The sequence below is a fragment of the Balaenoptera physalus genome, assembly GCF_965194825.1.
Source record: "Balaenoptera physalus genome assembly, chromosome: 2".
Taxonomy (NCBI): Eukaryota; Metazoa; Chordata; class Mammalia; order Artiodactyla; family Balaenopteridae; genus Balaenoptera; species Balaenoptera physalus.
This window is the reverse complement of record NC_138883.1, coordinates 3,555,569-3,583,112: the sequence shown is the minus strand read 5'-3', so window position 1 is coordinate 3,583,112 and position 27,544 is coordinate 3,555,569. Positions and strand designations below refer to the sequence as shown.

Here is a 27,544-nt window from a genome sequence, read left to right as displayed (position 1 = left end):
CACAGATGGGGTAAAAGCGAAGGATGGAAAAGACATCACACTAACACTGATCCAGAGAAAGCCAGCCAGAGAGACCATGCTCATATCAGATGAAGTAAATTTCAGAGCAAATAATGCTACTAGGAATAAAGTGGGGCGTTTCACGGTGATCAAGGGGTCGATTCATGAAAAGGACACAACAATGCTTTATGTATCTAATAACAGAGCTTCAAAATACAGGAAGCAAAAACAGACTGAACTGCGTGGAGAGAGACAATTGCACAGCTATAAGCCAAAAGTTCAACACCTCTTTCAATAGGTAGAACGAGTAGCACGGATATAGGTCTTAACACTTTCAGCCAAGTTGGCCTGATTGGCATTTTCTAGAACACTGCACCCAACAACAGCAGATGTGACTTCTAAGGTTGGGACTCATCGGTGTGCAGACGTACTGAGTGTCACAGGGCTGGGAGGGAGTGTTGACAGCACACACAAGCCGCGCGGTGTCAATGGCGTCCAAAGGTCGAGCAAGAGAAGGGCCCAGAACTGGTCACTGGATTTGGCCACGTGGAGGCCATTGGTGACCTTGACAACAGCACTTGCGGGGCGGGGCGGGGGGGGAGTGTGGGGTTGGGCTGGGTGAGAGGCAGTCCCCACCTATGCAAAGCATGAGAAGTGCTGGCAGGAAGCTGTGGCAGGGGTTCTCAAAGAAGGGATGGGTTGGAGCAGCTTGGACGCGGCCGGGAAGAACCCAGGAGGGAGAGAGGGAACGTCTGAGGGCGAGGGGAGGATTTCAGAGACGACGTCCATGAGAGGTGGCGGGGTCCAGCGTCCCCAGGGAGCGGTGGCCTTGGCTGGGGACACAGACCGTTCTCAGGTAAGAGAAGAGGCTGGGTACCTCCAGACGAGCGGCCAGGGCAGCGGCAGGCGTCCCGGAGGGCTTGCGCGCAGGAGAGAGACTGAACTGTCTGCGTTAGAGGCAATCTCCTCTAACTTTATCAATGTGCGGTGGGATGCAGGCTGGACCACGGGCTGGCATTCCCCTCTGGTCACCGCCATTCCTCGCTTTGCGACCCTGGACGAGTCATCCGGGTGACCTTGGGAAGGTGAGCCTGGAGGCGTCCCCGGGACGGATGGGGCAGCAGGCTGGGAGGAGGCGTAGGAGCGACAGGAAAAGATTCCGGGGTGCGCGTCCTCCGCTGCGCCACTAGAGGGCGCCAAGCGACCGCTCTGTTCCTTAGGGGCGCTTCCCACCCCCCCCGCCCCCCAGCCGCGTCCAGCCCGGCTCAAAGTTGCCAGGAGCCCGGGGTGGTTCCAGACTCACCCAGAGGCTCATTAGACAAGGAACCGAGACAGAAAAGGGGGGGGATGCCAGGACGAGCTTCATCAGAAAGTGTCCTGTAGCCCGGTGAGCGATAGGTGGGTGGAGTCCCGCGCTGGCGACGGAATGACGCTGCCTGGTTTCGAGCAGCTGGGAAGGTCAAAATCCAAACTATGCCCTGTGGACCGGCCGCCGCTGCCACCCGGCACCGCGTTCCCGGGGCGTGAGGCGTTGCTTTCACAGCCATTAACCAAGCACCCACGTTGCGCCAGGCCCTGCTGGTGCTGGGAATGAGCCCATGGAATGAATGAATGAATGAATGAATGAATGGGCGAGCCCAATGTGGAATTTCAAGGGGGAAGAGGGGAATGCCAGACGCAGAGCCTGAAGGTGCTGGGCCAGCCGGACTTCCGCTGAGGGCTCAGTGTGGCCCAGGGTTGCGAGAGGGAGAGGGAGAGGGAAGATGGGGATGAGAAGGAGCCCCCAACTTGGATTTGAGGAGCTGTCCGGTGCAGTACTTGAAGGAGAAGGGTGGGGACCGTTCATCACCAACTTCTGATAAAATACATGTGGCCCAGCAGCCACTACCATCCCCCATCAACTTAGAAAGAACTCTCTCTCGCCAGCACCCCCTGCCTACTGCCAACGGAAAGCAGACTCTCCTATGGACATGAGAAAGCGGAGATGCCAAACGGAGTTTGCGGTGGGAGAGGCCAGGTTTGGGTGGAGGGCCCGCCCCCCCCCCCCCCCCACAACACACACAGAGTCAGCTTGGGGCAGAGTTCTGCCCCAGGAGGCCAAGGAAGCATCTCACAAAAATATCCCCTTCCCTGTCAGCCGGGGACAGTCTAGCCAGCCCCCAGGGTAAGGAATTTAGAGTGCTGGGCACTCTCTGTAAGCAGTCAATCAGCATTGACCATTCTTCCTAAGATGTATTTATTCAACACAGCAATCGTCTTTAGAAAACAGAAATGCAAGCACATCTGATCAATGTGTGGATCCTTGTCGACAGATTGCTCAGGTTCCTCTGATTTCCATTCCCTTAGAAACAACAGACACTTTTAATTCTGAGCCTATCACACATGTAGGGCTGCACATCCGGAGCCCGCTGCTCTGCTGCCCTGGCTCGGAGCCAGATTGCAGATGTCTGAGTCCCTTGGATGCCCAAATGGCTGCGTCTCCTGGGTGGTGCTGACTCACGGTGCAGGCTGCAAGCAGCCTCTCTCCATCTGCCAGTTTGCTGCTGGGTTTCTGGGGCTCCAATGGTGTGTGGTCAATTCGGAGTTCACTAACCTGCACCTAACAGATTTTCTTCCATCCCTGTTCCTACCCCAAAGGACATGAGGCAGGGGGCAGCCCTTAGCAGAGTTCCTGGTATTGAGTGAGCTCTCAGTGTTAGTTGTTGGTGGCGTTACTATTATTCATTACCATTATGATCATAGCACAAACTCATTGCAGTGCTTTATATTTTTCCAGGAAGTTTATTTAGATCTGCTCGGGCATATGATATAAGACTGGACTAGTGTGAAATAAGTCAGACAGAGAAAGACAAATATCATATGATATCATTTACATGTGGAATCTTCAAAAATGATACAAATGAACTTATTTACAAAACAGAAATAGACTCACAGACAGAAAACAAATTAATGGTAAACAACAAGGACCTATTGTATAGCACAGGGAACTACACTCAATATCTTATAATAGGGATTTCCCTGGTGGTGCAGTGGTTAAGAATCCGCCTGCCAATGCAGGGGACACAGGTTTGAGCCCTGGTCGGGGAAGATCCCACATGCCGCAGAGCAACTAAGCCCATGCGCCACAACTGCTGAGCCTGCACTCTAGAGCCTGCAAGCCACAACTACTGAGCCCATGTGCCACAACTACTGAAGCCTGCGCACCTAGAGCTCCTGCTCCGCAACAAGAGAAGCCACCGCAATGAGAAGCCTGCGCACCGCAACGAAGACCCAATGCAACTAAAAATAAATAAATTAATTAATTTTTAAAAATCTTATAATAACCTATAACGGAAAAGAGTCTGAAACGGATATATATATATCACTTTGCTGTACACTTGAAACTAACACAACATTGTACATTAACTATACTTCAATTTTAAAAATTCCACACAAAAAAAAGAGTGGACTGATGGAAGGCAGGAGGAGGATGGGATATTAATCTGTCCCCTCTGCCATGAGCTTCTTAAAGATAAGAATCATCTGATTAGTCTTCATGTTCCAGCAGTTTCTGGGGCTTGGCACTGGGTAACTGAGCAAGAATAGGCATACTGCATGTTTTGCAGTTTTCCAAAGATGATTTGGGGAAATCAGATCATCCCATCATCATTCTACCAATCAGGATTCAGCTCTCTGACTGTGCACTTTGATATAAAAATAGCACCTTTGGCTTCCCTTCCTCCGCCCAACTTAAGAAGCGAGTGATGAGTTTGAACTTTCAAAAGCCAATTAATGCTCCTTATAATAACTGTCATTTCTAAACCAAGAATGTGGGCAGCCTGAATTCTGGCCCTTATGTCATGTCGGTGTACTGGAGGAGGTCCAGGCAAATGGGAGCTGGGGGGAAACTTATTGGGCAGGCACGGCAGTCCCTGCCTTGTGTGGACCCAGATGCTGAGGCCATAGGAATGACAGCGTCAGCCCCGGCTGCTATTCTGGGTGGATGCTTGTAGGTCTCCCCCGTGGTCCTCACGGCAATCTGGGGGGAATTATTTGCCATTAGCAACCAGGACCCACAACAGCCAGGCTTCACCCCACCGTTCAGGTGTCACCTCCTGGCTTTCCCGTACATCGCTCCTGCAGTCAGGCCTCTCTGCTTTTGCAGAAGCTGCTTCCTGCTCTGGGAATGTCCCCTCCCAGCCTCCCTCTTTCCTAGCAATGTGACACTTCCCTAATCTCCTCCCCCTCTGAAAAAGATCCTCAGTCTCCCTATGTATATTTAGTAACACAGAGGACTATATTCTAGCTCAACACATCGTAGTCATTCATTCGTTCAAAGAAACTACACGGGTTAAGTGCTTAGAACAATGTCAGGCACAGGCTAAGTGCTCAAAACACGTTAGCTCGTTAACACTATTCATTCATTCAGTATTAGTGCAGTGTCTCAGGCTCTGTGCTGTTCGCTGAGTCCACAGCAGTGAACAGGACAGACGTAGTCCCTGACCACCTCTCACCGCCCCCCGCAGGTTCCCACCTTTAGGGCTTGAGGTGTGGGTATTGCGGAGCCCCGCCCAGCACTGGAACTACGAGTCCCAGAAGGCTGCGCGGCGGAGTCACCCGGGCCGCCTGAGCGCGACGTCGTGACGTCGGTACCGTGAGGGGGCCCAGTGGCTGCGGCGGGCGCCGGCCGCGGGCGGCGGGAGGCGGGCGGCGGCGGCGGGGCGGGGCCGGCGGGCGGCGGCCTTTAGGGAGGAGCCGGCGCTCACTCTCTTCAGTCAGCAGCGGGCTAGCGGGCGGTCGGCTTGTGCTGCCCGTTTCTCTCGTGCGCCCGCCCGCTCGCTCTCGCGCCGAGTCGCGGCCGCCTTCTCAGCGCTGCCTGCGGGTCCCGAGCGCGGCGCCATGTCGGAGCCCGGGGGCGGCGGCGAGGACGGCTCGGCCGGCCTGGAGGTGTCGGCAGTGCAGAACGTGGCTGACGTGTCGGTGCTGCAGAAGCACCTGCGGAAGCTGGTGCCGCTGCTGCTGGAGGATGGCGGCGAGGCCCCGGCCGCGCTCGAGGCGGCGCTGGAGGAGAAGAGCGCCCTGGAGCAGATGCGCAAGTTCCTCTCGGACCCGCAGGTGCACACGGTCCTGGTGGAGCGCTCCACGCTCAAAGGTGCGGGGCCGGGGCTGCGGTGGGTCCCCCGGCGCCCCGCCTCGCTCCCGCCACACCCCTTGCCGCCGGGGCCCCAGGGTGCCCCCTTCCGGGTCGCGGGGACGGAGGAGGGCGCCCAGCCTCGCCGTCACCCGCAACAATGGGATCGCTTTGTCTGCTCGGCCTCAAGATGGCCGAGTTGGGTGGAGACAGCGTCTCCCGGGCTGAGAGCGGGCGGAGGCCGCATCCCGGCCTCCAATGTCACATGGGCTTTTCGGTTTCGATTTGTGTCCAGGCCAGGCCGGCCTCGGGAGGGATGTGTCAGGGGCGGCGCCGGGGGCAGCCTGGATCGTGGTCCTTCGGTCGTCCGGGTGTAGGGGGAGATCCTGGCGAGCCGGAGCTGGCGGAGCCCTGGCCGGCGGGCATCCCGGCCTCTGCCTTGTGCGGACCCAGATGCCGAGGCCCGAGGAGTGACAGTGACAGCCCCGGCTGCGAGCGGGGCATCACTGTTCTGGGTGGATAGCGCACGCAGGTCTCCCTCTTGGACTTCATGCTGTCCCTGCTGAGAGGGTGCATCTGCCCACTTCAGACGCGAGAAAACTGAGGCTCAGTCGAAGTGACTGCCCCAAGGTCACACCGGCTAATCCTACTCCCTAGGCTAGACTCAACATCTCAGTTTGCAGGCCATTGCTTGTTTTCCTTCATCATGCCTTGTGTTTGTGTGATGCTTAGATGAGCCTAATGCTGACCCCATGGTCTTTGAGTCTACTTTACAGATCTTAAAAGGAGAGAGACTTAGGTTAGGCACCTAGTGGAGGGACGGGACAAAAGATTTGCATATTCCAGCAGTCTCCTCAAATAGTGACCTCCCAAAAGCAAGCCTAGGTTCCTCTTGAGAGTGGAGCTTGCCTTCAGGGAGGGTTTCCCCTTGATGCTTTAAGACCATTTTGTAGCCAGTGTCGAGCTTATTTGACAGCACATGTATGGGTGTGGCACCGTCCATCCGGGAAGCCAAGGATGATGTCCAGGTAAATGCTAGCTTAGCACCAAGGATTGGGCATTGTCTGAAAGTGTTCGGAGACAAGCTTCTTACAATCTCAAAAGCTGTATGGTTCTGTCAGTAAGAGAAGCTCAGCTATCTGCCTCACCACCCCCCTCTCACCGCTACACACACTTCGTTTCTTGCAGATAGTTTGTTTCTTTCAAAGGTTTTTCCTACTCAGGAGATGCTTCATTGTAGCATTGGCCTCTGCAGGAGGGTCAGCGAGTGTGAAAGAGTATTTTTCTTAGATCCACAAGGAATGTTCAAAGCAAATAAGCCATCCAGGCATATTTAGAGTATTTAAGTTGTTTAGGGTTTTCTTTTATGTTTGGGGTTGTTTTCCCGCATGGAAACCACTACTGTTTAAAAAAAATTTTTTTTAACTCATCTATTTTCTTTCAAAAAAAATATATAGTCACGATAGAAAATTAAAGTGTACAGATAAAATTAAAGTCACCTGGAATCCTTCGACCTAGATATGACCACTGTCAGCATTTTGGTATCTGTCTTTCTGGTCGTTTTTTAATGAATATACATTATTTTATTAAAATACATTTTAATCTGCATTGTTATTGTATTTTGAGTAGCTTTACCTTGGCTAATTCTTGATCATATTTTCATTGCACGGTTTTTGTTTTGAAATCAGTGATTCCTACCTTAGGTCTCAGTTTCTTTTTTACAGAAAAAAATTGTAGGTTTTGTTCTTTGCTTCTAGAGCGCTCCTCAGTGATTCACTTTTCTCAAACACCTTAGAATTGAACTTGGCTAAAATTATTGGAGGGGGACCCGATTTCTGTTGAATGCTTTCTGGCGCAGATCACCTCTGTTTTCTTGATGGGTACATTTTCTCCCTTCAGCAAAGCGAGTATCCATTCACGCATCCAAATCTTGGCTCCATAATGACTTGCACTTTTGAATGTTGACTAGGTAATGAGACTGTCTACAGTTGAAATCCTATCTCATTCCTGGATTTATAAAAGTCCTGGAAGTATTGCTAGTAATTCAACCTGTCTTAACTTATTTTTCACTTACGAAAATCTGAGGAAAAACTATGTGGTCCCATCAAGTCTTATTAACATCCTGGCTACACTAGCATAATTTAGGTATAAGTGTTAACCCAGGTCACTTAGAAGGAGGGCTGGTTTTTAGGAGTTAGCATTGCCATTTGCACATTTAATCAAATTCGAACATCCGGTAGTTATTTACAGTGAAAAGGCAGGCTTGCATTATGATACGGAGAATAAATCAGAATGGTTTAAACTGAATAAAGACCGCCACCACCAATGAAGTCATATAATTTATTTAATGAACAGGAGAAGTTACTTTTACTTTATCTTCCCCCCACTTCCCCCCTTTTTTATGGAAAGAATTTTCCAAACACATGTCATTGAATATAGAAGCTTTTTTTTATATGAAGGTCTATCTCTATATGTTTTTTTAAGTACTCCAGCTAGCTTTACACTTTTTTTGTTAAAGTAGAGCCTTCTTTAAAGTGTAGAGTAAAGGTTGTGACTATAACAGTTTATCATTATTTTCTTTTTTTGGCCACACCGCGAGGCATGCGAGATCTCAGTCCCCCATCCAGTGATCGAATCTAACCTATGCCCCCTGCAGTGGAAGCGCGGAGTCTTAACCACTGGACCACCAGGGAAGTCCCCCTAACAGTTAATTTTGATAGTGAAGAGTTGGTGAAAGGGAACGTTAAATTGTAGCTCCCCATTTTAAAAAGAGAAATCTCCTTCCTGTAATTCCTGGCCTATGGAAAATTGTTTTCCTCATAGCGTACTTCTAAAAGTATGACCAGGTAGGTGATCCCTACATGATAGGCATATTACGATGTTAATGACACTTTTGTAGCGCTTTTTACCTGAAGTGCATTTTGGGGTGTGTTCCGTCCCGTGAAAGGTTGGGTGGTGAAGGTAGGGACCGGTAGGGATGTTGCGGTGTGCAGCTGCTGGAGTGGTGGTTCCAGGGCTTGTCTGGGACCAGGCTGGGAACGGGTGCTGTGGGGTTTTGGTTCGGTTTTGTTCCACTCAGATGTGTTACCCTTGGAGCTTTGTCTTTAAGACTGGGAAGTAGTGGCTGCCTTTAGTCGGTGCTTCCCCCCGAAGCTTGGGCTTTTAGTTGTTCCTGACGTACATAGCTCAGGGGGTTTTACCCTCTCTTCATTAGCGCGGAGATCACTGGAGTTGGAAGACTCCTGACTGGAAGAAAGCCGGTGCTCCTTACAGGACTCGGCTTCCTAGAGACGTGGTGGCATAGGGAGATGCGTGGGGAATGTTTCTGCGGAGTTTTAAACATTATTTTTCTGAGGACTTAATTTCCCTAAGAAGAGAAGAAATGTAGTAGATTGATGATTAAAAAGTATTCATTTCTGAAAAAAAAAAAGTATTCATTTCTGGCTTAGACCCCAAAATGGTTAATAAAATGATTAGTAAATTAATAGGAAGCATTTACTGTGACCCGGCACTGTCTTGGAGCACTGGGCCAGGAGTCCATCAGCCTGGGTTCTTGCTGTCCTGTGCTCTCGCGCTGTAGGTGGGCCCTCCACCCTCTGGAGGACAAAGCAGTCTGCAGCGAGATGCGTTTCAAAGTGAGGTGTTTCGTAGTGAGTGAAATTCATGTACAGGAAAGGGAAAGCAGTCATTACTTCTTTTTAAAAAGGAAAGACAGATGGAAATTTCGTCTCAGCATCGTGGAGTATCAGGCTGGGAACGGCGGGAGAGATTTAGTCCAGCACCTCTCTCACGAGTGAGGAAACCAAAACCACAGGATTTTAAGACCCAGTTAGGAAAAGGATGTTTTAAGAAGGATTCTGAAACCTAAGAACTAATTTCTCTGTTGAATTCCTTGGTATCCATTAAATGGGAGTGTTTGTTTTCATTTACTTCATAGCAATTATTTCTTTTGAATTAGTGTTAGCCTTAAAAAGCATGAAGTCTTAAATCCTTTAGGCATTACTGACTTAGTTGTTTTCACTTCCTTCTCTTTTTTTCTGGAAATGTCAAAAGGAGCCCCAGTTTTACCTTGTGTACAAGGATTACATGGGGTTCAACCCTCCTTTCAAATTCCCAGCAAAGTTATGGATGGAAGAGAAGACTCAAGGCTCTCACCACGCCCTTAGCCTCGTGCAGGGCAGGGAGTGGTTGCGAAGAAGTCATAGCCTCAGCGGGAGGACAGAAGGGTGGGTGGGCATTGAGGTGGCCGGAGAAAGTACCAGGGATGGGAAAGGGGAAAGCTAGAGCGACCACTGGAGAAAAAAGGGGAGGGTGTGTATGATAGTGATCGGCCAAAATAATGTGGTATTAGAAGTCTGTTTGGATTTTAAAGGGAAAAGAAGAGGAAAGATAAAGAGAGCCAGAAACATGTAACACATAATCTGGCCGAAGAAAATGACCGGCTTCACTTGCTTGAGAAGAGGCTTGCCCTGTGGCTGGAGAACGTTGGGAGGGGAGAGTGAAGGAGGGGGTGACCAAGGGCAGGGGAGCCGACAGCCTCCCCTCGCCCTGTTGCAGTTGCCTGTTCACCAGTCTGTGGACACGTACCCATCTACCTAGGAGAGGTGGTATGAGCCTTAAGGTAACTGAATGTGCATCTGTTTGTATTTCATTAAATGAGGCATATTGCTCACCTAATTCACAATGCAATGATACAAATCACTCGTTCTTTGAAATACATTCATCTTTCAATAGAAGCATATGCAGAATAGTGCTAAATGACATTTTGAACATCTCTAGAAATTTGATAAACTCCCAGAAGTTAACCAAAGAAATGTCCACAGGGCGCTGTAATGTGTATCAGTATGGCTTGCAGCACAGGAACTCGAGAGTCGGGCGCAGCACTTTCTGTGCTGGTATTTTAGTTCCCTGAATGTGTTAATAGGCAGCACAGTATCAGTCTGTTGTGTATTAACCAGTAACTTTAGCATCATTAGGAAACTGGTTCAAACTTTACCCAAAGTGGTATTTCCTGATAAACATGCAGATTGTGTTCGTATATAAGCCTCTAATATAGCAGGTACCCTCTTTGTTAGGAATCAACTATTAAGTGTCTTTCTCTCCATTAAACAATTTTTTTAAAAAGTTTCTGCAGAAATAGAATTATTGTTATTTGGAAAATATAATTTATGAAGAGGCAGGAAAGTTTAAATTGTTCGGCAGTTTATAAAACAATGTCATGTGTTCTTTATGATGGGAATCAGACATCCTCAGACTTCATATGATCTTCGTATTTGTGGGGAATAGCGTTAAAAAATTAATCCAAAATGTAGTCTGTGGCTGATACTAATAATGACTTGCATAAATTACTGTCATCAGAGGAAGTTAGAATTTTACAGAGCAGTAGAGGACACCTATTTTGCATACCCATGTCTGAGGATTATGTCATCGTGTGTGCATTCCCGAGCCCCAGCCATCTCCTGCTGCATTGCAGTGTTATTCCTAGTGCGGGCTGGGCTGGGCGTCCACAGTGGTCCGGAGACAGCCGTGACTCATCGCCTGGCCTGCCGCCCGGTTCCTTTAACCCTGTTTGCATTAGGATGTGCTGGGGATGTGGTTAGATGTTGTGTCCAGTCGGCATGTTTTCTGTATGATTTTATTTGTATAGAGGATGCCGCTCTGCTCTGTCCGGGAGGAAGAGATGATTCAAAGTTACAACATATTTTTACTTAGTAATTTCCTTTGGTGATTATAGAATGTTACTTTTATTGTCTATTTATTGTTTGGGTGTTATATTAATGACATATATTTTATATAAATCATAGAACAGCATTACTGAAAGTTCCAAAAATCAAGGGAAAAAATATTTCATAATCCCACCACCCTGACAACTATTTTAGTTTGGGGGTATTTCCTTATGCTCTTTGTCTTTGTGTTTTACAGATTGCAATTATATGTTTGGTTGGTTTCACGTAGTATGATTTATCTTATCTTGTGGTGTGTCCACATTTCAGTAGTTAGAAAACTCGGTTGGTTGGTTTGGGGTTTTTTTTTGAGGTAGTTAGTAATTTTAAAAAACAGCTAGGAAGTCACTGGCATGCAAAAATGTTCTGCCCCTCACTCCTCCTCTCCTTCCTGAAGTTACACTAAAAACAACATTTTGGAAGAGTTATTGTCTTGATAAATATATTTATATATATATAAATAAATATACTAATATTTTATATTCTTTTAGTGTGAATTTTGTATTTGTCTCATTTTAAAATGAAAGAAGCAAGTAGCTTTTGCTCATAGTTTTTAGCATTCATAGAAACCTTATAGGCCACCTAATTTAATATCCCACCCCCTCCTCTGTTGCTCCTTTTACGTTTTACGAATTTGAAGCTGAGAGGAAGAAAAATGACTTTCCCGAGATCACTTAGTTAAGTCTACTGCCTTTGTTATTACACCATGACTTAGAAGTGAAGGCAAATCGTACATATCAAGTTAGATTAATCCTTCGATATTAATTTTTGCTAATGCAGTTATTCCATACAGTATGTCGTACCAAAGATAATTCAGCTAGAGGGTGTACGCATCTAGCTGATTAGTACTAGACCTAGAGGTTTGTATTACTTCCTATTTTTATGATTTTTATATTAATTTTTCAATTTTCATTTTTAACTATCTAGAAATTGTATTCACATGCATCTTGAGTTATCTTAGTATTAAATTCCAGTAAGCTTTTTCAAATTACTGCTGTATTCACAAATTGACCCCAGAGCAGGCTCTGAAAGCGCTATAAGAGCAGAGAGGACAGCCAGGTGAATGCCCCCTTGGTGACCTGGGGATGTTTCTTGATAGCAGTTTTCTCGATGGGGGTTTCCCTGTAGGGGCCTTAAAGAGGGAAGAGGGCAGGCTGTGTACTGGTGAGGATCCGGGGTTTGGAATCAGACTTCTGAATTTTCACGCTGTCCCTTTCCAGTCACATGTCTGAGGGCAATTTACTTACATTCCTTGCTTGGAAAATAAGAATAATAGTCATGCCACGCCCCACAGTGTTGCCGTGAGGGGTAGATGTGTAATGCGCCTAAAGTAATGCCTGTTGCATAGAAAGTGCTGAGTAGACACCTGAGCAGAATACACTGGGGCTGGGGGTGGGAAGCGACCTCTGTGACTGGAGCACAGGGGACGAGACTGCTGGGATGCGGTGGGGGAGAACTTGGGCTTATCGGACACCACCTAGCACCGCCGCCCTGGGGCCAGGGCCCGCTCTAGGCAGCGGCTCAGTCAGTCATTCAACGACCCAGGCATGCCAGTGCGTACCCGGTTTACAAACAAGGAAATGGAGGTGCCAAGAAGTTAAGAACCTTGCCCAAGATCACACAGCAAATAAGTGCCTGGGTCAGCAGTCAGAAAAAATGGGTGGAAGGGAGAATTAAGTAGAGCCAAGTCACGTAGGGGTTTAAACGTCAGGCTGGGGTTGGGGTGAGTCTAATCGTGCTCTGAACAGTTGATGAATTAAAAATTGGAATACTGACATGAATTTGATAGAATGTTTATTATGATTTGTAGAGGATGTTGGTGATGAAGGAGAAGAAGAAAAAGAATTTATTTCCTATAACATCAACATAGACATTCATTATGGAGTTAAGTCCAATAGGTGAGTAGTATGAATATACCATTATTTTGGACTATAAACTTGTGAGGATTAAATGTAAATCCTAATCGAGTCAGACAGAGATACTAAGAAAACACTCAAAAGATTTCTGCTCTTTAATTCAGTTTCTTATCTTTGATTTTATTTATTCAAATTAAGAGGATCTCCAAGTCAGTATAAAATCTAAAATATTTTTATTTTAATTGCCATATCATGGCATCATCCATTGTAGATTTGAGCCATAATGTACTTAGCATATCTAATAATGCTCTCAGAGTATACCTGAGTTTTCATTATTATAAGTAAGCAGTAAACATTCATAGGTACCGGTCTGATTCTTTTTAGGATAAATCCCTAAAGATAGCATTACTGGTTCAGATGCAATGCATCGTTGAAGTCTTTAATGTGTGTTACCAGATTTCCCACCTTTTAAGAAGGTTGTGCCAGTTTATACTCCAGTAGACATATTCAAATTCAAATGCGTAAATGTTTATTTTGCATTGGCTTTTTAAAACTTTTTATTTTGAATAATTTCAAGCTTACGAGAGTTGCATGGATAGCGTGTAGAACTCCCAGATGTCAGTTAACATTTGCCACGTTTTGCATCATCATTTTTTTTCCTGAACCATTTGAGGGTTATAGACAACCTGCCTCTTTATCCCTAAATACTTCGCAGCATTTCCTAAGAACAAGAACATTCGTGTTCATAGCCTCAGTACAATTTTCAAATTCCAGAAATTTTGGTACAGCATTACTCTAGGTATAGTACATATTCATATTTTCTCAATAATGTCCCCTACAGTATTTCTCCCATGATCCAGAATCCAATTCTGTGTCTTTCTTTCTGTGTCTCTGATGACATTGACATTGTTGATAAGTGCAGGCCAGTAGTTTGATGGACCGCCCCTCCATTGGATCTGTCTGATGTTTCTCCATGGTCACAGTCAAGGTGCACATTTTCAGCAGGAATACTACTGTGCTGTGTTCCTTCTCAACGTGTCACATCAGGAAGCTTCACTGACTTTTTAGAATAATGTGAAGTATTATGTGTAAAGTACATATACATAATATGAGAACTGGAAAATTCAAATATTGCTTCTGTTGAAGCTGTTAATTCAACCACCTTTGAGCACCTGTTATGTGTAAGATACAGCAGTAGGTGTGCAAAGGAATAAAACATAGTTCCTTTTCCCAAGAAGTTTATGGTCTTTTGGGAGAAAGGATGGCACATACACAACTAGCTGTAATACTTGGCAAAATCGTAGAGGTGTAGAATACCATGAAACATGAAGACTGGGGAGATTGCTTCTGCTTAGGGATGGCCCCATGGGAGAAGTGATGCTGGAGTTGGGTTTTGGGGGTTACTTGGAATTTCAGCAGATGAATATAGGTTTCTTAAGCAACTACACAAAAGCATATGAAGTTTAGAGAATGGACCATGTAGTTTAAAGGGTGTCTCAGGTTGGGTAGGGGGTGCGTAGCAGGAGATGAAACTGGAAGGGTTGGTTTAGGCCAGGCTGTAGGGGCCCGGAATGTTCTCTCGTCACTTCAACCTGCAAGTGACTCTTGTTTAGTCAAGTTGACATGTGATTCAGTGCCATAAATGAATGGGACAAATTATTATGAGATCGGATTTAAGTTAATCGGGGCTCGTAACTTTCAATTGCTAGGGAGATTAGTTTTCCTGAGGGCAAGGTTATGAACTCAACCCCCATATGAGATAAACTAACTTGGCCTGCTTTCATGGTAACATGTTATGACCTTAACCTTGATTTGCTAGTTCTCACATAGGTGAGTAAAGAAAGAGAAGCAATGTATTTCACTATTAGAAAAGCAACAGTTTAGTCTATTCCTAATATGATTTTTAAATTAAAACATTCAAATGAATTCTTAGTTTGCATGCCACACAAAGAAGGCTGCAGTTTTAAAACTGATGAAGAATGAGACTCTTTGTTCTAATTTTTCCTTTTCCGTTCTTTCAGCTTGGCATTCATTAAACGAGCTCCAGTGATTGATGCAGACAAGCCAGTGTCTTCCCAGCTCCGAGTCCTCACACTCAGTGAAGACTCGCCCTATGAAACCTTGCACTCTTTCATTAGCAATGCGGTGGCTCCTTTTTTTAAGTCCTATATCAGAGAGTCTGGCAAGGCAGACAGGTAAAAACCATTTCTCCTTCGTTAGTTTGAATGCCGTATTTTACTTAATGTTCACAACACACTGTGGAAGATGATGTAAAATTCAGAAATCGGGAGGGAAAAGCTAGTAAACCAAGAGGATGTAAATCTGTTGCATTAATAAAATGTATATTATTAATATTTGACAGACCTGAAATAATAGAATCTCTTTGGAGACCAATAGCGCACTAAAGTTTGAGGTATTTCCCGTCTTTTTAGGGATGGTGATAAAATGGCTCCTTCAGTTGAAAAAAAGATTGCAGAACTTGAAATGGGACTCCTTCACCTGCAGCAGAATATTGAAATTCCAGAGATCAGCCTGCCCATTCATCCAATTATTACAAATGTTGCAAAACAGTGTTATGAGCGTGGAGAAAAGCCAAAAGTTACAGACTTTGGAGATAAGGTTGAAGACCCAACTTTTCTCAATCAGTTACAATCTGGAGTTAACCGCTGGATCCGAGAAATTCAAAAAGTAAGATCACAGTATTGAAAATATCATGTAAAATGCTTTACTCTTCAATATCTGTGAGAAAACTGGTCCGAGTTCTTGTCAATGAGGTGAATTCTGTGATGACTGTTAGCAGTACCTCCCACTGGTCCTGGGAATGCTCAGTGGAGGATTAATGTCAGCCCAGGTGGAGTGGAGTGGTCAGGGTACCGTGTGACATGGTTTAAATACCATCCCTGGGAGAACGCTAATCTCAGCTGTCTCAGACCTTTGATTCCCAACCAGGGATCGAACCCACACCCCCTGCAGTGGGAACGTGGAGTCTTAACCACTGGACCTCCAGGGAAGTCCAGACCTTTGATTTCAAACTAAACCGCTTATAATACAAGGAAAGAAATCTACTTGAAATATAAAAACTAAATAATAATGCATGTTTTTAGTTAACGGTACGTTTTCTACCTTTGTTTAAATGCTGAATACTCTTGAATGTTATTTTATATTTAAGGTGACCAAACTTGATCGAGATCCTGCCTCAGGAACTGCCTTACAGGAAATTAGTTTTTGGCTAAACTTGGAACGTGCGTTATACCGCATCCAGGAGAAACGAGAGAGCCCAGAAGTTCTCCTGACTCTGGATATCTTGAAACACGGCAAGCGTTTCCATGCCACCGTCAGCTTCGACACTGACACAGGTAAAAAACTAGAGCTGATAGTCTGATCAATAAGCTGTTGACCTGGGTTTTGTGATGAAAATTAATAGATGTACCATCTTTCCTGACTATTTACTCCTTTGCATCTTATGTCATCTTTTCCCCAGCTCTAGGTAATGAAAATGATTTTCCCACATACCTCCCTTTCCCTTCCGGGGTTTTAAGAACATAAGCCAGTTTCTAGGCATGAGTACAGGGGACCCTGGGAACTTCCCTCCTGTTTCTCAGTTACTTGGTTCCTTGAGTAGGCTGTACTTTTATAGTGTAAAGTCAAGTGTGCTTTTGACAATCCAAGCAGAAACATGGTTTATGTTAAGCAGAAGTACTCTGCCCACAGGTCTGTGGAAGGAGAGGTGGTCAGTACTTTCTCTTCCGCTATTTACCTGCCCCTTTCCTCTGTTCTGTGCCCTCCTCCCTGTTCTGAAAAGTGGTCAAGATAAAGTTATTTTCTGAACGGGCAGCAGGGGGAGTGATGTTGAATGAGCATGTACCAGGCACACAAATGTGGAATGACCGGCCATGGGTGGACGTTGCTCTACCACTCTGTGCCCACCAGAGACGTGTTAGAACAAGTCATCAGGACTGCAGTAGTTGTCATGTTCTTTTCCTTCCCCTCCAAAAAAGGTTGTGGTTCTCACATTTTAAATGTTAGAGGGAATTCCGGGTGGAAACCTTCCAGGTGCTTTGGTCATACTGCATACATTCACTAGGATATGGGCACTCACTCGTACTGAAATGTATACCTTGAATTTTTTAATACCTCTGAAACCTTTATTTCTTTCCTAATACATTTGTTTTGTAAATCTTATGCCAGAGGAAGTAAAAAAAAAAAATAGACCAGGAGCCAGGTTTTTCTGTGATTCCGTGTCCATAATACCTTCCCCTAACTTGAGCCATGGGTATAAAATTTAAATTTTACTGTTCTTAAGGATGATAAAATTCTAGTTTTTTAAAACTAAAGTGGTGGGAGACGCAAGAGGGAGGGGATATGGGGATATATGTATGTGTATAGCTGATTCACTTTGTTATACAGCAGAAACCAACACACCATTGTAAAGCAACTATACTCCAATAAAGATGTTAAAAAAAAAAACTAAAGTGGTGTTACTAGAATGTTTAGATAATATAGAAAGCAAAAAAAGATGAAATCTTTGGGGCTACCACTCATAGCCTTTGGAGTGCATATGAGTTGACTGATATTCTTAAAAAAGCAAAAATGAGACCACACTGAGATTATCTTGTTAATAACATTCTTTTCTTTCAAATAGCACAATTTCTGTGTCACTGAATCTTTTGCAACATCAAAATGTTCTGTTGTGAGGATATACTTTAGTTTACTTAACCAGTATTTAAACCTAAAAGAAATATCTTTCTGCTTTTTTTTTCATTGTGGTATCACTGACATATAACAACATTATAGTTGTATCACTTCATGTGAAAACCATTAACTGTTTCTCTGTTAATCTAGGTCTGAAGCAGGCTTTGGAAACTGTGAATGACTACAATCCTCTGATGAAAGATTTTCCTCTGAATGACTTGCTGTCTGCCACTGAGCTGGACAAGATAAGGCAGGCACTTGTTGCAATTTTCACCCATCTGAGAAAGATCCGAAACACAAAATACCCCATTCAGAGGGCACTGCGTTTGGTGGAGGCGATTTCAAGAGACTTGAGTTCTCAATTACTCAAAGTGCTGGGCACTAGAAAACTGATGCATGTTGCTTATGAAGAATTTGAAAAAGTGAGTTGTAATATATCAGAAAACCAACCTGAGGGCACTGAGATGAAAATATGCTTTAATAATAAACTTCCTTTCTTAAATTACTTACCAGGTTATGGTCGCGTGCTTTGAAGTCTTTCAGACTTGGGATGATGAATATGAGAAACTCCAGGTGTTGTTGAGAGACATTGTCAAAAGGAAAAGGGAAGAAAACCTGAAGATGGTGTGGCGAATCAACCCTGCTCACAGGAAGCTTCAGGCTCGCCTTGACCAGATGAGGAAGTTTAGACGCCAGCACGAGCAGCTGAGAGCTGTCATTGTCAGGGTCCTGAGGCCACAGGTGTGATTCACGTTCTAAAAATTCGTATGTGCATTGTTTGAATGACCCTCTTTTTTTTTTTAGATTTAACTACTTGTTTCTGTTTTATGCTGTGAAGTACTTCTTTAGCTCCGTTTTCACCCGTCACTGTAATCTTTAGGATCTAGTGATTCTGAATCATAGTGTTTCAGTTCAAATCTTTAACATTCTCCATTGATTCATCCACATCCCCAAATTGCATGGACCTCAGAGCCAGACTTCGTGGGTTTAAATCCTAATCCCACCGTTGAACTAGCCATGTGCCTGGGGCACATTATTTAACCTTTTCCCCAGACCCCTTATCTCTAAAATGTGGATAATAATTGCATTTGCCTCAGATTTATTAAAAGAATTAAATGACTCCTTTTCTTTGTTCGTGCTTTTTTATCTCTTCTCAGTTCACCACTCTTCTTCACCAATGCTTTTCTCCCTTTAAAAAACCCAGTCCAGAAATACTTACAGGTAGAGGAGTTGGTAAATGGATAGATACAGGATAAAGCCAATATAGAGCCAATGTTAATTGGTTGATGTTAATTATAGGCTCTAGGTGGCGGTATATGGGTATTCAGTCAAGAATTCTTTCTACCCTCCTGTAGTTTGAAAATTTTGTAATAAGCTGTTAGTTGGGATGGGGGGGATCCAGTCTAGAAATTACGCCATCTAGAAAGGTTCGTTCTCCGATTAGGAGTGCCTTCTATTCAGGGTGGAGCAGATTCTTAATAACGCATCCTCGGCATCTTTTTACTCAGTGCGGTACTAATTTATGTGTACACACGTGCGTGTGTTGGTCTAAATGTTAACCCTTTAGTGTGTCCATGAGAGACTTGAGACTGGGGCTGATTCGTTCTGGCCTAGGGTGTCTCGACCCTTTTTTGCCACGTCCCTCTTCTCAGATATCATTGTTTTAAAAGATCATTGTCTGCTTTCTTTTTGTTTGTAAACCGTATGGTATATGTACGTCCTTTATATTTGTAAAATGTATAATAAACTCACGTGTGCAGGCATACATTCTCAGAACGCTCTTGGACGACTTAGTCTGTTCACATTTAAGATAATTATTGATATGGTTGGATTTAGACCTGCCATTTGTTATTTGTTTTCCATTCGTCTCATTTTTGTTGTTTCTCTGTTCCTGTACTGCCTTCTTTTGTGTTATTTTTAGTATATCTTTTTTTTTTTTAAAGCTATAACACTACATCAGTATATTATTTAGTTTGTTTTTTGGCTGTGTCGGGTCTTCGTTTCTGTGCGAGGGCCCCCTCTAGCTGCGGCAAGCGGGGCCACTCTTCATCGCGGTGCGCGGGCCTCTCACCATCGCGGCCTCTCTTGTTGTGGAGCACAGGCTCCAGATGTGCAGGCTCAGTAATTGTGGCTCACGGGCCTAGTTGCTCCGCGGCATATGGGATCTTCCCAGACCAGGGCTCGAACCTGTGTCCCCTCCATTGGCAGGCAGATTCCCAACCACTGCGCGACCAGGGTAGCCCCTAGTATATCATTTTAATTCCTCTATAGACTTGTAGCTGTATTTCTTTGAATTTTCTTTTTTAGTGATTTCTCTAGGGATTACTATAGATCTTTAATTTATCATAATATACTCAATACTGACTGAACCTCATAACCAGTATAGCTCTGTCTCCTCCTGCTTGTCATATTTATAACAGTGGAAATAACACTGTTCTTCCCATACATATATATTACATACCTAGTACATATATTGTAAACCCAGCAATACAGTGTTACAAGTTTTGTTTTAAACAGTCATATATATCTTAGAAAAATCAGGAGAAGAAAAGAAAAATAATAATACAATCTTTTACGTTTGTCCCCGATTTATATTTTCCAGTTCTCTTCATTCCTTCCTATGGCCTAAGTTACTCTCTGCTGTCTTATCTCTTTAGCCTAAAGGACTTCCTTTAGTATTTCTTGTTCCATAGGTTTGCTGGCAACAGTTTCCCTCATTTCTTGTTTATTGGGAAAAACATTTCACTCTCATATTTGAAGGATAGTTTCACCGGTTATAGAATTCTTGGTTGACAGCAAGTTGTAAATCTGCCCAGACTTTTCATTCTTGCAGGACTCCCCAGGGTCTCCTGTGTGTCCGTGTAATTTAGTACCTCGGCCCTTGTCAGGCTGTCTTTTCCAGAATCTCCCGTTTATGCGTATTGCTGTTGTGCTCCCACCTGCAAAGCTGCGGGTTTTCCTGCCTGAGCTGGCGGATGGGAGCCCCTCCAGGCAGGACGGCCGTCAGCTCACTGCTCTTACCTGATACAAACACAGCTCAGGGTGCTGGCTGCCATGGCTTGTTTTCCATTGTCCTGAAACGGCTGCTTAATCACTGTGCCCAGTTTTTGCTCCTACAGTGTCATCACCCGGAGTCCTCAGAATGGTTTTAAATATATAAACTAAAACGCACAGGTTTACAAATAAACGGTTGTCAACAGTTTTGAAGTTGTGATCTAGTAATCTGTGTGCTTCTCCATGAACACGTAAAAGAACAAGACCTAGTGACAGGCCTAATACCATAATTTTGAAGTAGTGAACATAAACAAGATCTTAGGATGTGTACAACTGTAATGTGATGAGGCAGGATTTATTGATGACAGAGTCGGAACTGTGAACAGCTGTGGCTGTAGCCCACATTCATAATTGAAGGAAATGTTAAATTTAATTAGGGAGTTAGTGAAAATAATGATTTTCCCCAGACAAATTCACAGACTGAGTTTCATCCGAGGCATCTGTGGACCCCAGATCAAGACCCCTGCCTAGCGTTATAATTCTGTGAGAGTGTGGGCCTGAGATAGGCCTGGAAGTCTTAACATTTCCTGAGGCAAAGATCCTGTGTGTACTCTGCTGTCTCTCCAGTAGCATGAAGGGAACTGAACGGACTCTTCTCAGTTACTGTAGCACTTTATCTGTCCCTCTGCTGTGGCATGGACCGATGGATTATAATTTAAAGTTTAAAAAAAAAAAAGGAAAAGCGTGTTGGATACTGAGTTTGTACGTAGCACTCCTGTGAATTCCTGAGCTTTCCAATGCAGTTTTAATCATAGTGTAAACATTGAAGAGGGAAGAACCCCAAACCCAGGTTTTAAGACATGTTCTTTTAGCTTAAGCATCGAAACTACATTGTCAGAAGATCTTTCCAGCACCCAGTTAAAACATACCATATGGTGTCTTACGTGGTCTTGTTGAGTTGTAGTTGTAAAATGTTTGACTAAACGTTGAACCTACGTGGTGGACGGGTCATTTTGTGTGGTGTGTGCTGCTTGTGCGCGACAGGATGAGTCTTCATTTGGCAGACCTTTTTTGTTACGAATCCTCTCCTTCCAGGTCACAGCAGTTGCACAGCAGAACCAAGGAGAGGTGCCCGAACCCCAAGACATGAAAGTAGCCGAGGTTCTCTTTGATGCTGCTGACGCGAATGCCATAGAGGAGGTCAACCTCGCTTACGAGAACGTCAAGGAAGTGGACGGGCTCGACGTCTCCAAAGAGGGCACGGAGGCCTGGGAGGCTGCGATGAAGAGATACGACGAGAGGATCGACAGGGTGGAGACCCGGATCACCGCTCGCCTTCGAGATCAGCTCGGCACGGCCAAGAACGCCAATGAGATGTTCAGGATTTTCTCCAGGTTCAACGCGCTGTTTGTCAGGCCTCACATCCGTGGGGCCATCCGCGAGTACCAGACCCAGCTGATCCAGCGTGTGAAGGACGACATCGAGTCTCTGCACGACAAGTTCAAGGTCCAGTACCCGCAGAGCCAGGCGTGTAAGATGAGCCATGTGCGCGACCTGCCGCCGGTGTCGGGCTCCATCATCTGGGCGAAGCAGATCGACCGACAGCTGACGGCCTACATGAAGCGCGTGGAGGACGTGCTGGGCAAGGGCTGGGAGAACCACGTGGAGGGGCAGAAGCTGAAGCAGGACGGAGACAGCTTCCGCATGAAGCTCAACACGCAGGAGATCTTCGACGACTGGGCCCGCAAGGTGCAGCAGCGCAACCTGGGTGTCTCGGGCCGCATCTTCACCATCGAGAGCACGCGCGTCCGGGGCCGGTCCGGAAACGTCCTCAAGCTGAAGGTTAACTTCCTCCCCGAGATTATCACGCTCTCCAAAGAAGTTCGAAACCTCAAGTGGCTCGGTTTCCGAGTCCCACTGGCGATTGTGAACAAGGCTCACCAAGCAAACCAGCTCTACCCGTTTGCCATCTCGCTGATCGAGAGCGTTCGGACCTACGAACGCACGTGCGAGAAGGTGGAGGAGCGCAACACCATCTCCCTGCTGGTCGCGGGCTTGAAAAAGGAGGTGCAGGCTCTGATCGCGGAGGGCATCGCCTTGGTGTGGGAGTCCTACAAGCTCGACCCCTACGTGCAGCGCTTAGCGGAGACTGTCTTCAACTTCCAAGAAAAGGTGTGTGCTGCTTTCATCCTCCACGTCCGGGGAACGAGCTGAACCCAGCGGTGGCTGATCAGTTAACGCATTAGCTCCCCCGCAGGGGGCACGCGTGATCCCTACAGCTTAGGGCCGAGTCCCTGAGAGGGAGAAAGCAGCCTTTCACTCTCCGGGCTGCTGGATGCTGTCGCGGCTTTAGGGAAGCCGTCAGGTGACAGCCCGAGTTCAGGTAGGAAACCAGTAGAGAGGTGAAGGGCACGAGAGCTTTATTACTGGTAAAGCTGCGTGGAGAATGGCCTCTCGATCTGCAGTCGTGGTGCTTGCGGTCAGTCTGCCCCAGACCTGGACTTCCTCCCCAGACCCTCGCCCAGCTGCCCCGCTGCCACCTCCTGGCCCTGCGCCTGCCACTGCGGGCAGGACAGAGTCCACTGGTCTGGTGCGCGGCCGGCTCCCAGCGAGGGAGAGCGCTGAGCGGAGCGCGTCGGTGTCCTGCTCCCAAACTGACGGTCAGAGGTCACCCCTCCCGGGAGCAGGAGCGGGCAAGGGGGGAGGCTGCTCGTTTCCATACGTTTCCCTTCCTCCACAGAGACACAGGTGTGTTCTCATGCCAACACATAGGATTAGCTAGTTGTGGAAGAACTTCTCTGCCTCGGACATTTATTAATTGAGAAGAATATACGTAAGATAAAGGAATAGAGTGAGTGGGTGTTTTAAATACTAAATATACCTTCCTTAGGTGGATGATCTGCTGATTATTGAGGAAAAAATAGACCTGGAAGTCCGGTCCCTGGAGACTTGCATGTATGATCATAAGACTTTCTCCGAGATCCTGAACAGAGTGCAGAAGGCCGTGGACGACCTCAACCTGCACTCCTACTCCAACCTGCCCATCTGGGTCAACAAGCTGGACATGGAGGTGGGTACGGGGCTGTCACACACAGTGCTGCCCACTTGTCTGCTGTCTGCGTGGGCTGGGCCCTGTGCCATAGCCGATGAGCCTGTCGCCAAGAAGCACGTGTTTCCCTAGACGTTACCAGTGACGGTCCAGCTCTCTCCAGAAACCCCGTGTAGCTAATGACAGAGCTGAACGGTGGTGTTGGCCGTAGTCACCTTCGTGCGTTGGAAGCAGGGAGCTATGGGGGAGGAGAAAGAGTTCTATTTTCTGGATATTTGACAACCTCCTACTTGCCCTTCCCTGCTCTGCTGATAATTTAGGTGGTTCTTCCTGGCCCTCTTCTCCTGGCACCCTTCTCTGACCACCTTGTCCCCCTCCACCGTCCCACCCAGCATCCAAGAACCTCTTATTCCTGGTGGAGAGGATCTTGGCTCACCCGTGTAGGGGTGTGGGGGGGGCGGGAGGGGTGTGTGTGTGTGTGTGTGTGTATGTGTGTGTGTGTGTGTGAAGCATACTTACCACCCCCTGTGGCTTTCTCGTCGGTGGATGTCAGAGTGCAGCTGTGAAGTGTCTAGAAGGAGGATGTTTTATGGCAGAGGTCACTCAGGGGACAGATGGTAGTTGGTCAGTTCTTAAGTTGTTGTGTGTGGGTCACAGATTTTCTCCTTTAAAATGGATACAGAAGTCGCAGTGTATCTACCAGTGGGACCCAAACAGAGTGAAAGTTCACAGGCCCCCCTCTTCTGAATCGACTGCAAGTCCCAGTTTATCTCAAGCCGCCCTCGCAGCATTCCCAGGATGGTTGTGTGGCCAGACGCTAAACAAGACATACAGACATCCTAGTCATAGGAAATCTGTTTGTCTCGTTACAGATCAGAAGAGAATTCTGGCTTCTTTACTTGTTGAAAGAAAATGGTCACTGTTTGGTGACGGATGTTAACTAGACTTATTGTGGTGATCATTTTGCAATATATACCAATATTGAATCATTATGTTGTATATCTAAAAGTAATAATAATGTTACATGTCAATTATGCCTCAATTTTGAAAAGAAAAAAAATTGTTTAATCTCCAAATTATAGTTTTCTAGTTTTATCTCTGAGGCTACCAGGAAAATGCTTTTGTTTTGTAAATTGTCTATCACACCGAACAAATATCAAGACCTTCGCTCATCTGCTGCGTTTGTGTTAGTATCTTTATCACTTATAAGTGGGGATCCTGCAAGTGGAAAGCACAGTCAGCCTAGTAGACGGTGATCTGAGGCTGGAAGGTGAGGAAATGAGGCTGAGAAGCAGGGGTGAAGGCTTGTAGTGAGAAACAGTTCGTCCTGGACCTAAAACATCGGCTTTCTGTTAACGTGCTCTGTGAGCTAACTTTTGAAAGAAACACTGTTCTTGGACATGTTTTCTCTGTAGATTGAAAGAATACTGGGCGTCCGCCTGCAAGCTGGCCTGAGAGCTTGGACCCAGGTGCTCCTTGGACAAGCTGAGGATAAAGCAGAGGTTGACATGGATACGGACGCACCTCAAGTTAGTCACAAACCTGGAGGAGAGCCGAAGATCAAGGTCAGTATTTCCCAGGGCAGCCGATTCGATAGTAAATTAAACAAGGTTCTCCCCTTAAAAACTACCAGGGAAGAGGTCACTTTACAGTGGAGAAACCTGACAGGTGCCACCACGCCCAGCAGACCCAAGTCAGCATCCCAGGGGAGATGTGTGGTGTCACCTGTGGTGTGATGAGAAGGGCTCTTCACCCCTATGGTCTTCCCCCCAGTAACCATGAGGAAAACGTCAGGCTAACCCAGGTGGAGGGCCGTCCTGCAGGACACCAGAATGCCAAGGTCATGAGAGAGAGACAGGAAAAACTGAGAAAATGTCACAGACTGGAAGGGAGTGAGGAGCTGCGACAAGTAACTGTGATGTGTGTCCTCATTAGATCCTGGGGAATCGGGCTGAAGTCAGTGTTTCAGTTCCTAGTATCGTATCAGTGCTGGCGTCTTCGTTTTGGAAATTACACCACATTAGAGGAAGCGGGTGAGGGTGTATGGAAACTCTTCATACTTGCCTTAGAACTCTCCTATAAGTCTAAAGTAGTTTCAAAAACAGAAGTTTTTTTTAATAGAAAATAATATTTAGAAATAAATTTACAATGGGAAAAAAATCTCTGCTTTCCAAGCATATATGATATGTAAGAAATCATTTCCAGAACTGAATATGATTATCTGCTACAAGCAGATGTTCAGACTATGACCCTAAAATGTCACTGTTTTCACAAAAATCTGAATCGAATTCTTGTGGGAGAATGCAGTAGCACACTGATCAGCACGCTGGACAGCAGTCTTTGTCTCCAAGCCAGCTATTTCCCATTCGTGTGAAGGAGTGGTCAACTGGGGCCTAGCAAGCTTTCCAGAAAGTTCTGTTCAGACTCTGCAAGTAGGTCCCTGTCTCCTGTCGTGGGTGGTAGTTATAAAGCTGTCCACCTTACACTAATTCATTAAGCCTTCCTGGGTCATGTGTTAGTTTTATGTAGTTTACAGTATGTGTGTTATATTTACCAATAAAAAGGTCTCACAAAACAGAAGCCTGGAAGAACTGGGCAAGTAAAAACTTTGATCTGGGAGAAACAATTGGCTTTTTTTTTTTCTATGCAGACTTTATACCTTTTCTTTTTTTTTTCCGCTTTTATGCTTGAAAAATGTTTTCACTTTGGAATATTACAGATATTCATCCCCAGAGTGCTTTTTTAAATAACTGAGATGCAGAAAAGCCAGTGAGTGTGTCTGAGTGGATACAGTATCTAGTGGAGACTGAGCTGGAATTCTCCATTAGCTTAAAGCACTGGCAGGTGGCACAGACTGACCCCGACTTGTAAACATACATCAGTAAAATCGGGCTCGTGTCACTGGTTTCTCAGGTCGCGAGGTCCTCGTGTCCAGATATCATCACGCGCGTCAGATCTGATGGTGCTTCACTGAGCACCTGTTGTGTGTATGACACCCAGGCATTGGGGGACCCAGGAAGGACCCAAGCGGGGCCTGCCCTCTGACCTTCTCTTCCTTTGGGGAGGGCACAGGCCACAAACATGAAGTCAGGGAAGACCGGGTCTGTTAATAAAGTAACAGACTTTGTGGTTCAGACCAAAGTAGTTTAATAATTAGAGAGAGAAAATGCTCTATATCAAAGCCATTTTACTGAAATAGACTGCTGAGTAAAAATGAAATCTTTGCTTCATAGAATGTCGTGCATGAGCTGAGAATAACCAACCAGGTCATCTATTTGAACCCGCCAATCGAGGAGTGCAGGTACAAGCTGTACCAGGAGATGTTCGCCTGGAAGATGGTGGTACTGTCTCTCCCCAGGATCCAGAGTCAGAGGTACCAGGTGAGCTCCGCGCCCCCCTCGCTCTGGGGCTCCACCTCCACGCGCCTCTTTAAAGAGCTCTTGACGCGTCCTTTCAAACTCCAGACCTCAGCTCGGCGCTCTGAGGGAAAGCTGGAGGAAGCTCTGTGTGACCTGACGTTTTTCCCAGTAGTTACTTTTCCACACAGTCGGGTTTGGAGCTCTGGTGTCAGTGGTGTCTTAGAAATTCCCTCTGTGAACTTCTTTGGGAATTTTAATTCCTGCTTTTCCCTGCCCACCCTCCCACTTGCATTTTATTATGGGAATTTGCAAACATACACAAAAGCAGAGGGAATCATATGAGCTCACACCACTCCGCTTTATTTATCAACATGTGGCCAATTTTGTTTCATTATATTCCCTTCCCACCCCCCAGCAGCAGATTATTTTAAAGCAAATCCCAGATATAGTACGCTCTTATTAGGACACTCCTAGAGCAAAAGGAAAACTCAAGAGACCGTTGCATTTAGTCCCTGGTCTCTAGGCAATATTACTTCTAAATAGGACTAGTGGTTTTCAAATAAACATATTCCACAACCTCTGCTGTAACCGACTTTTCTAAAAACAGCGATCCTATCTGGAAGCGTGTCTCTTTTCTTAACTGTGAACGTAAGCTCAGTTCTCTTTTTCCTGCCCCCTCCTTGCCACACTCTTTTTACCGGGCTCTCCTGGCTTTCCTCGACCTCCCTGGCCCACCTGCTTCACTGGCTCTACGTGTTCAG

The 27,544-nt window shown here is 45.9% G+C and overlaps 1 protein-coding gene across 1 annotated transcript in view; it reads left to right on the top strand.

Annotated features, from left to right (window-relative positions):
• Positions 1-4,739: 4,739 nt before the first annotated feature.
• DYNC1H1 (dynein cytoplasmic 1 heavy chain 1) overlaps positions 4,740-27,544 on the top strand; it is a 66,138-nt gene continuing 43,333 nt past the window's right edge. The window contains exons 1-11 of the mRNA XM_082450969.1: positions 4,740-5,131; positions 12,644-12,731; positions 14,711-14,884; positions 15,122-15,377; positions 15,859-16,045; positions 17,532-17,803; positions 17,895-18,122; positions 21,471-22,547; positions 23,266-23,445; positions 24,840-24,989; positions 26,658-26,804. Coding sequence (XP_082307095.1) covers positions 4,879-5,131; positions 12,644-12,731; positions 14,711-14,884; positions 15,122-15,377; positions 15,859-16,045; positions 17,532-17,803; positions 17,895-18,122; positions 21,471-22,547; positions 23,266-23,445; positions 24,840-24,989; positions 26,658-26,804 — 3,012 coding nt within the window. The 5' untranslated portion in view covers positions 4,740-4,878. The remainder of the gene's footprint in view (positions 5,132-12,643; positions 12,732-14,710; positions 14,885-15,121; positions 15,378-15,858; positions 16,046-17,531; positions 17,804-17,894; positions 18,123-21,470; positions 22,548-23,265; positions 23,446-24,839; positions 24,990-26,657; positions 26,805-27,544) is intronic.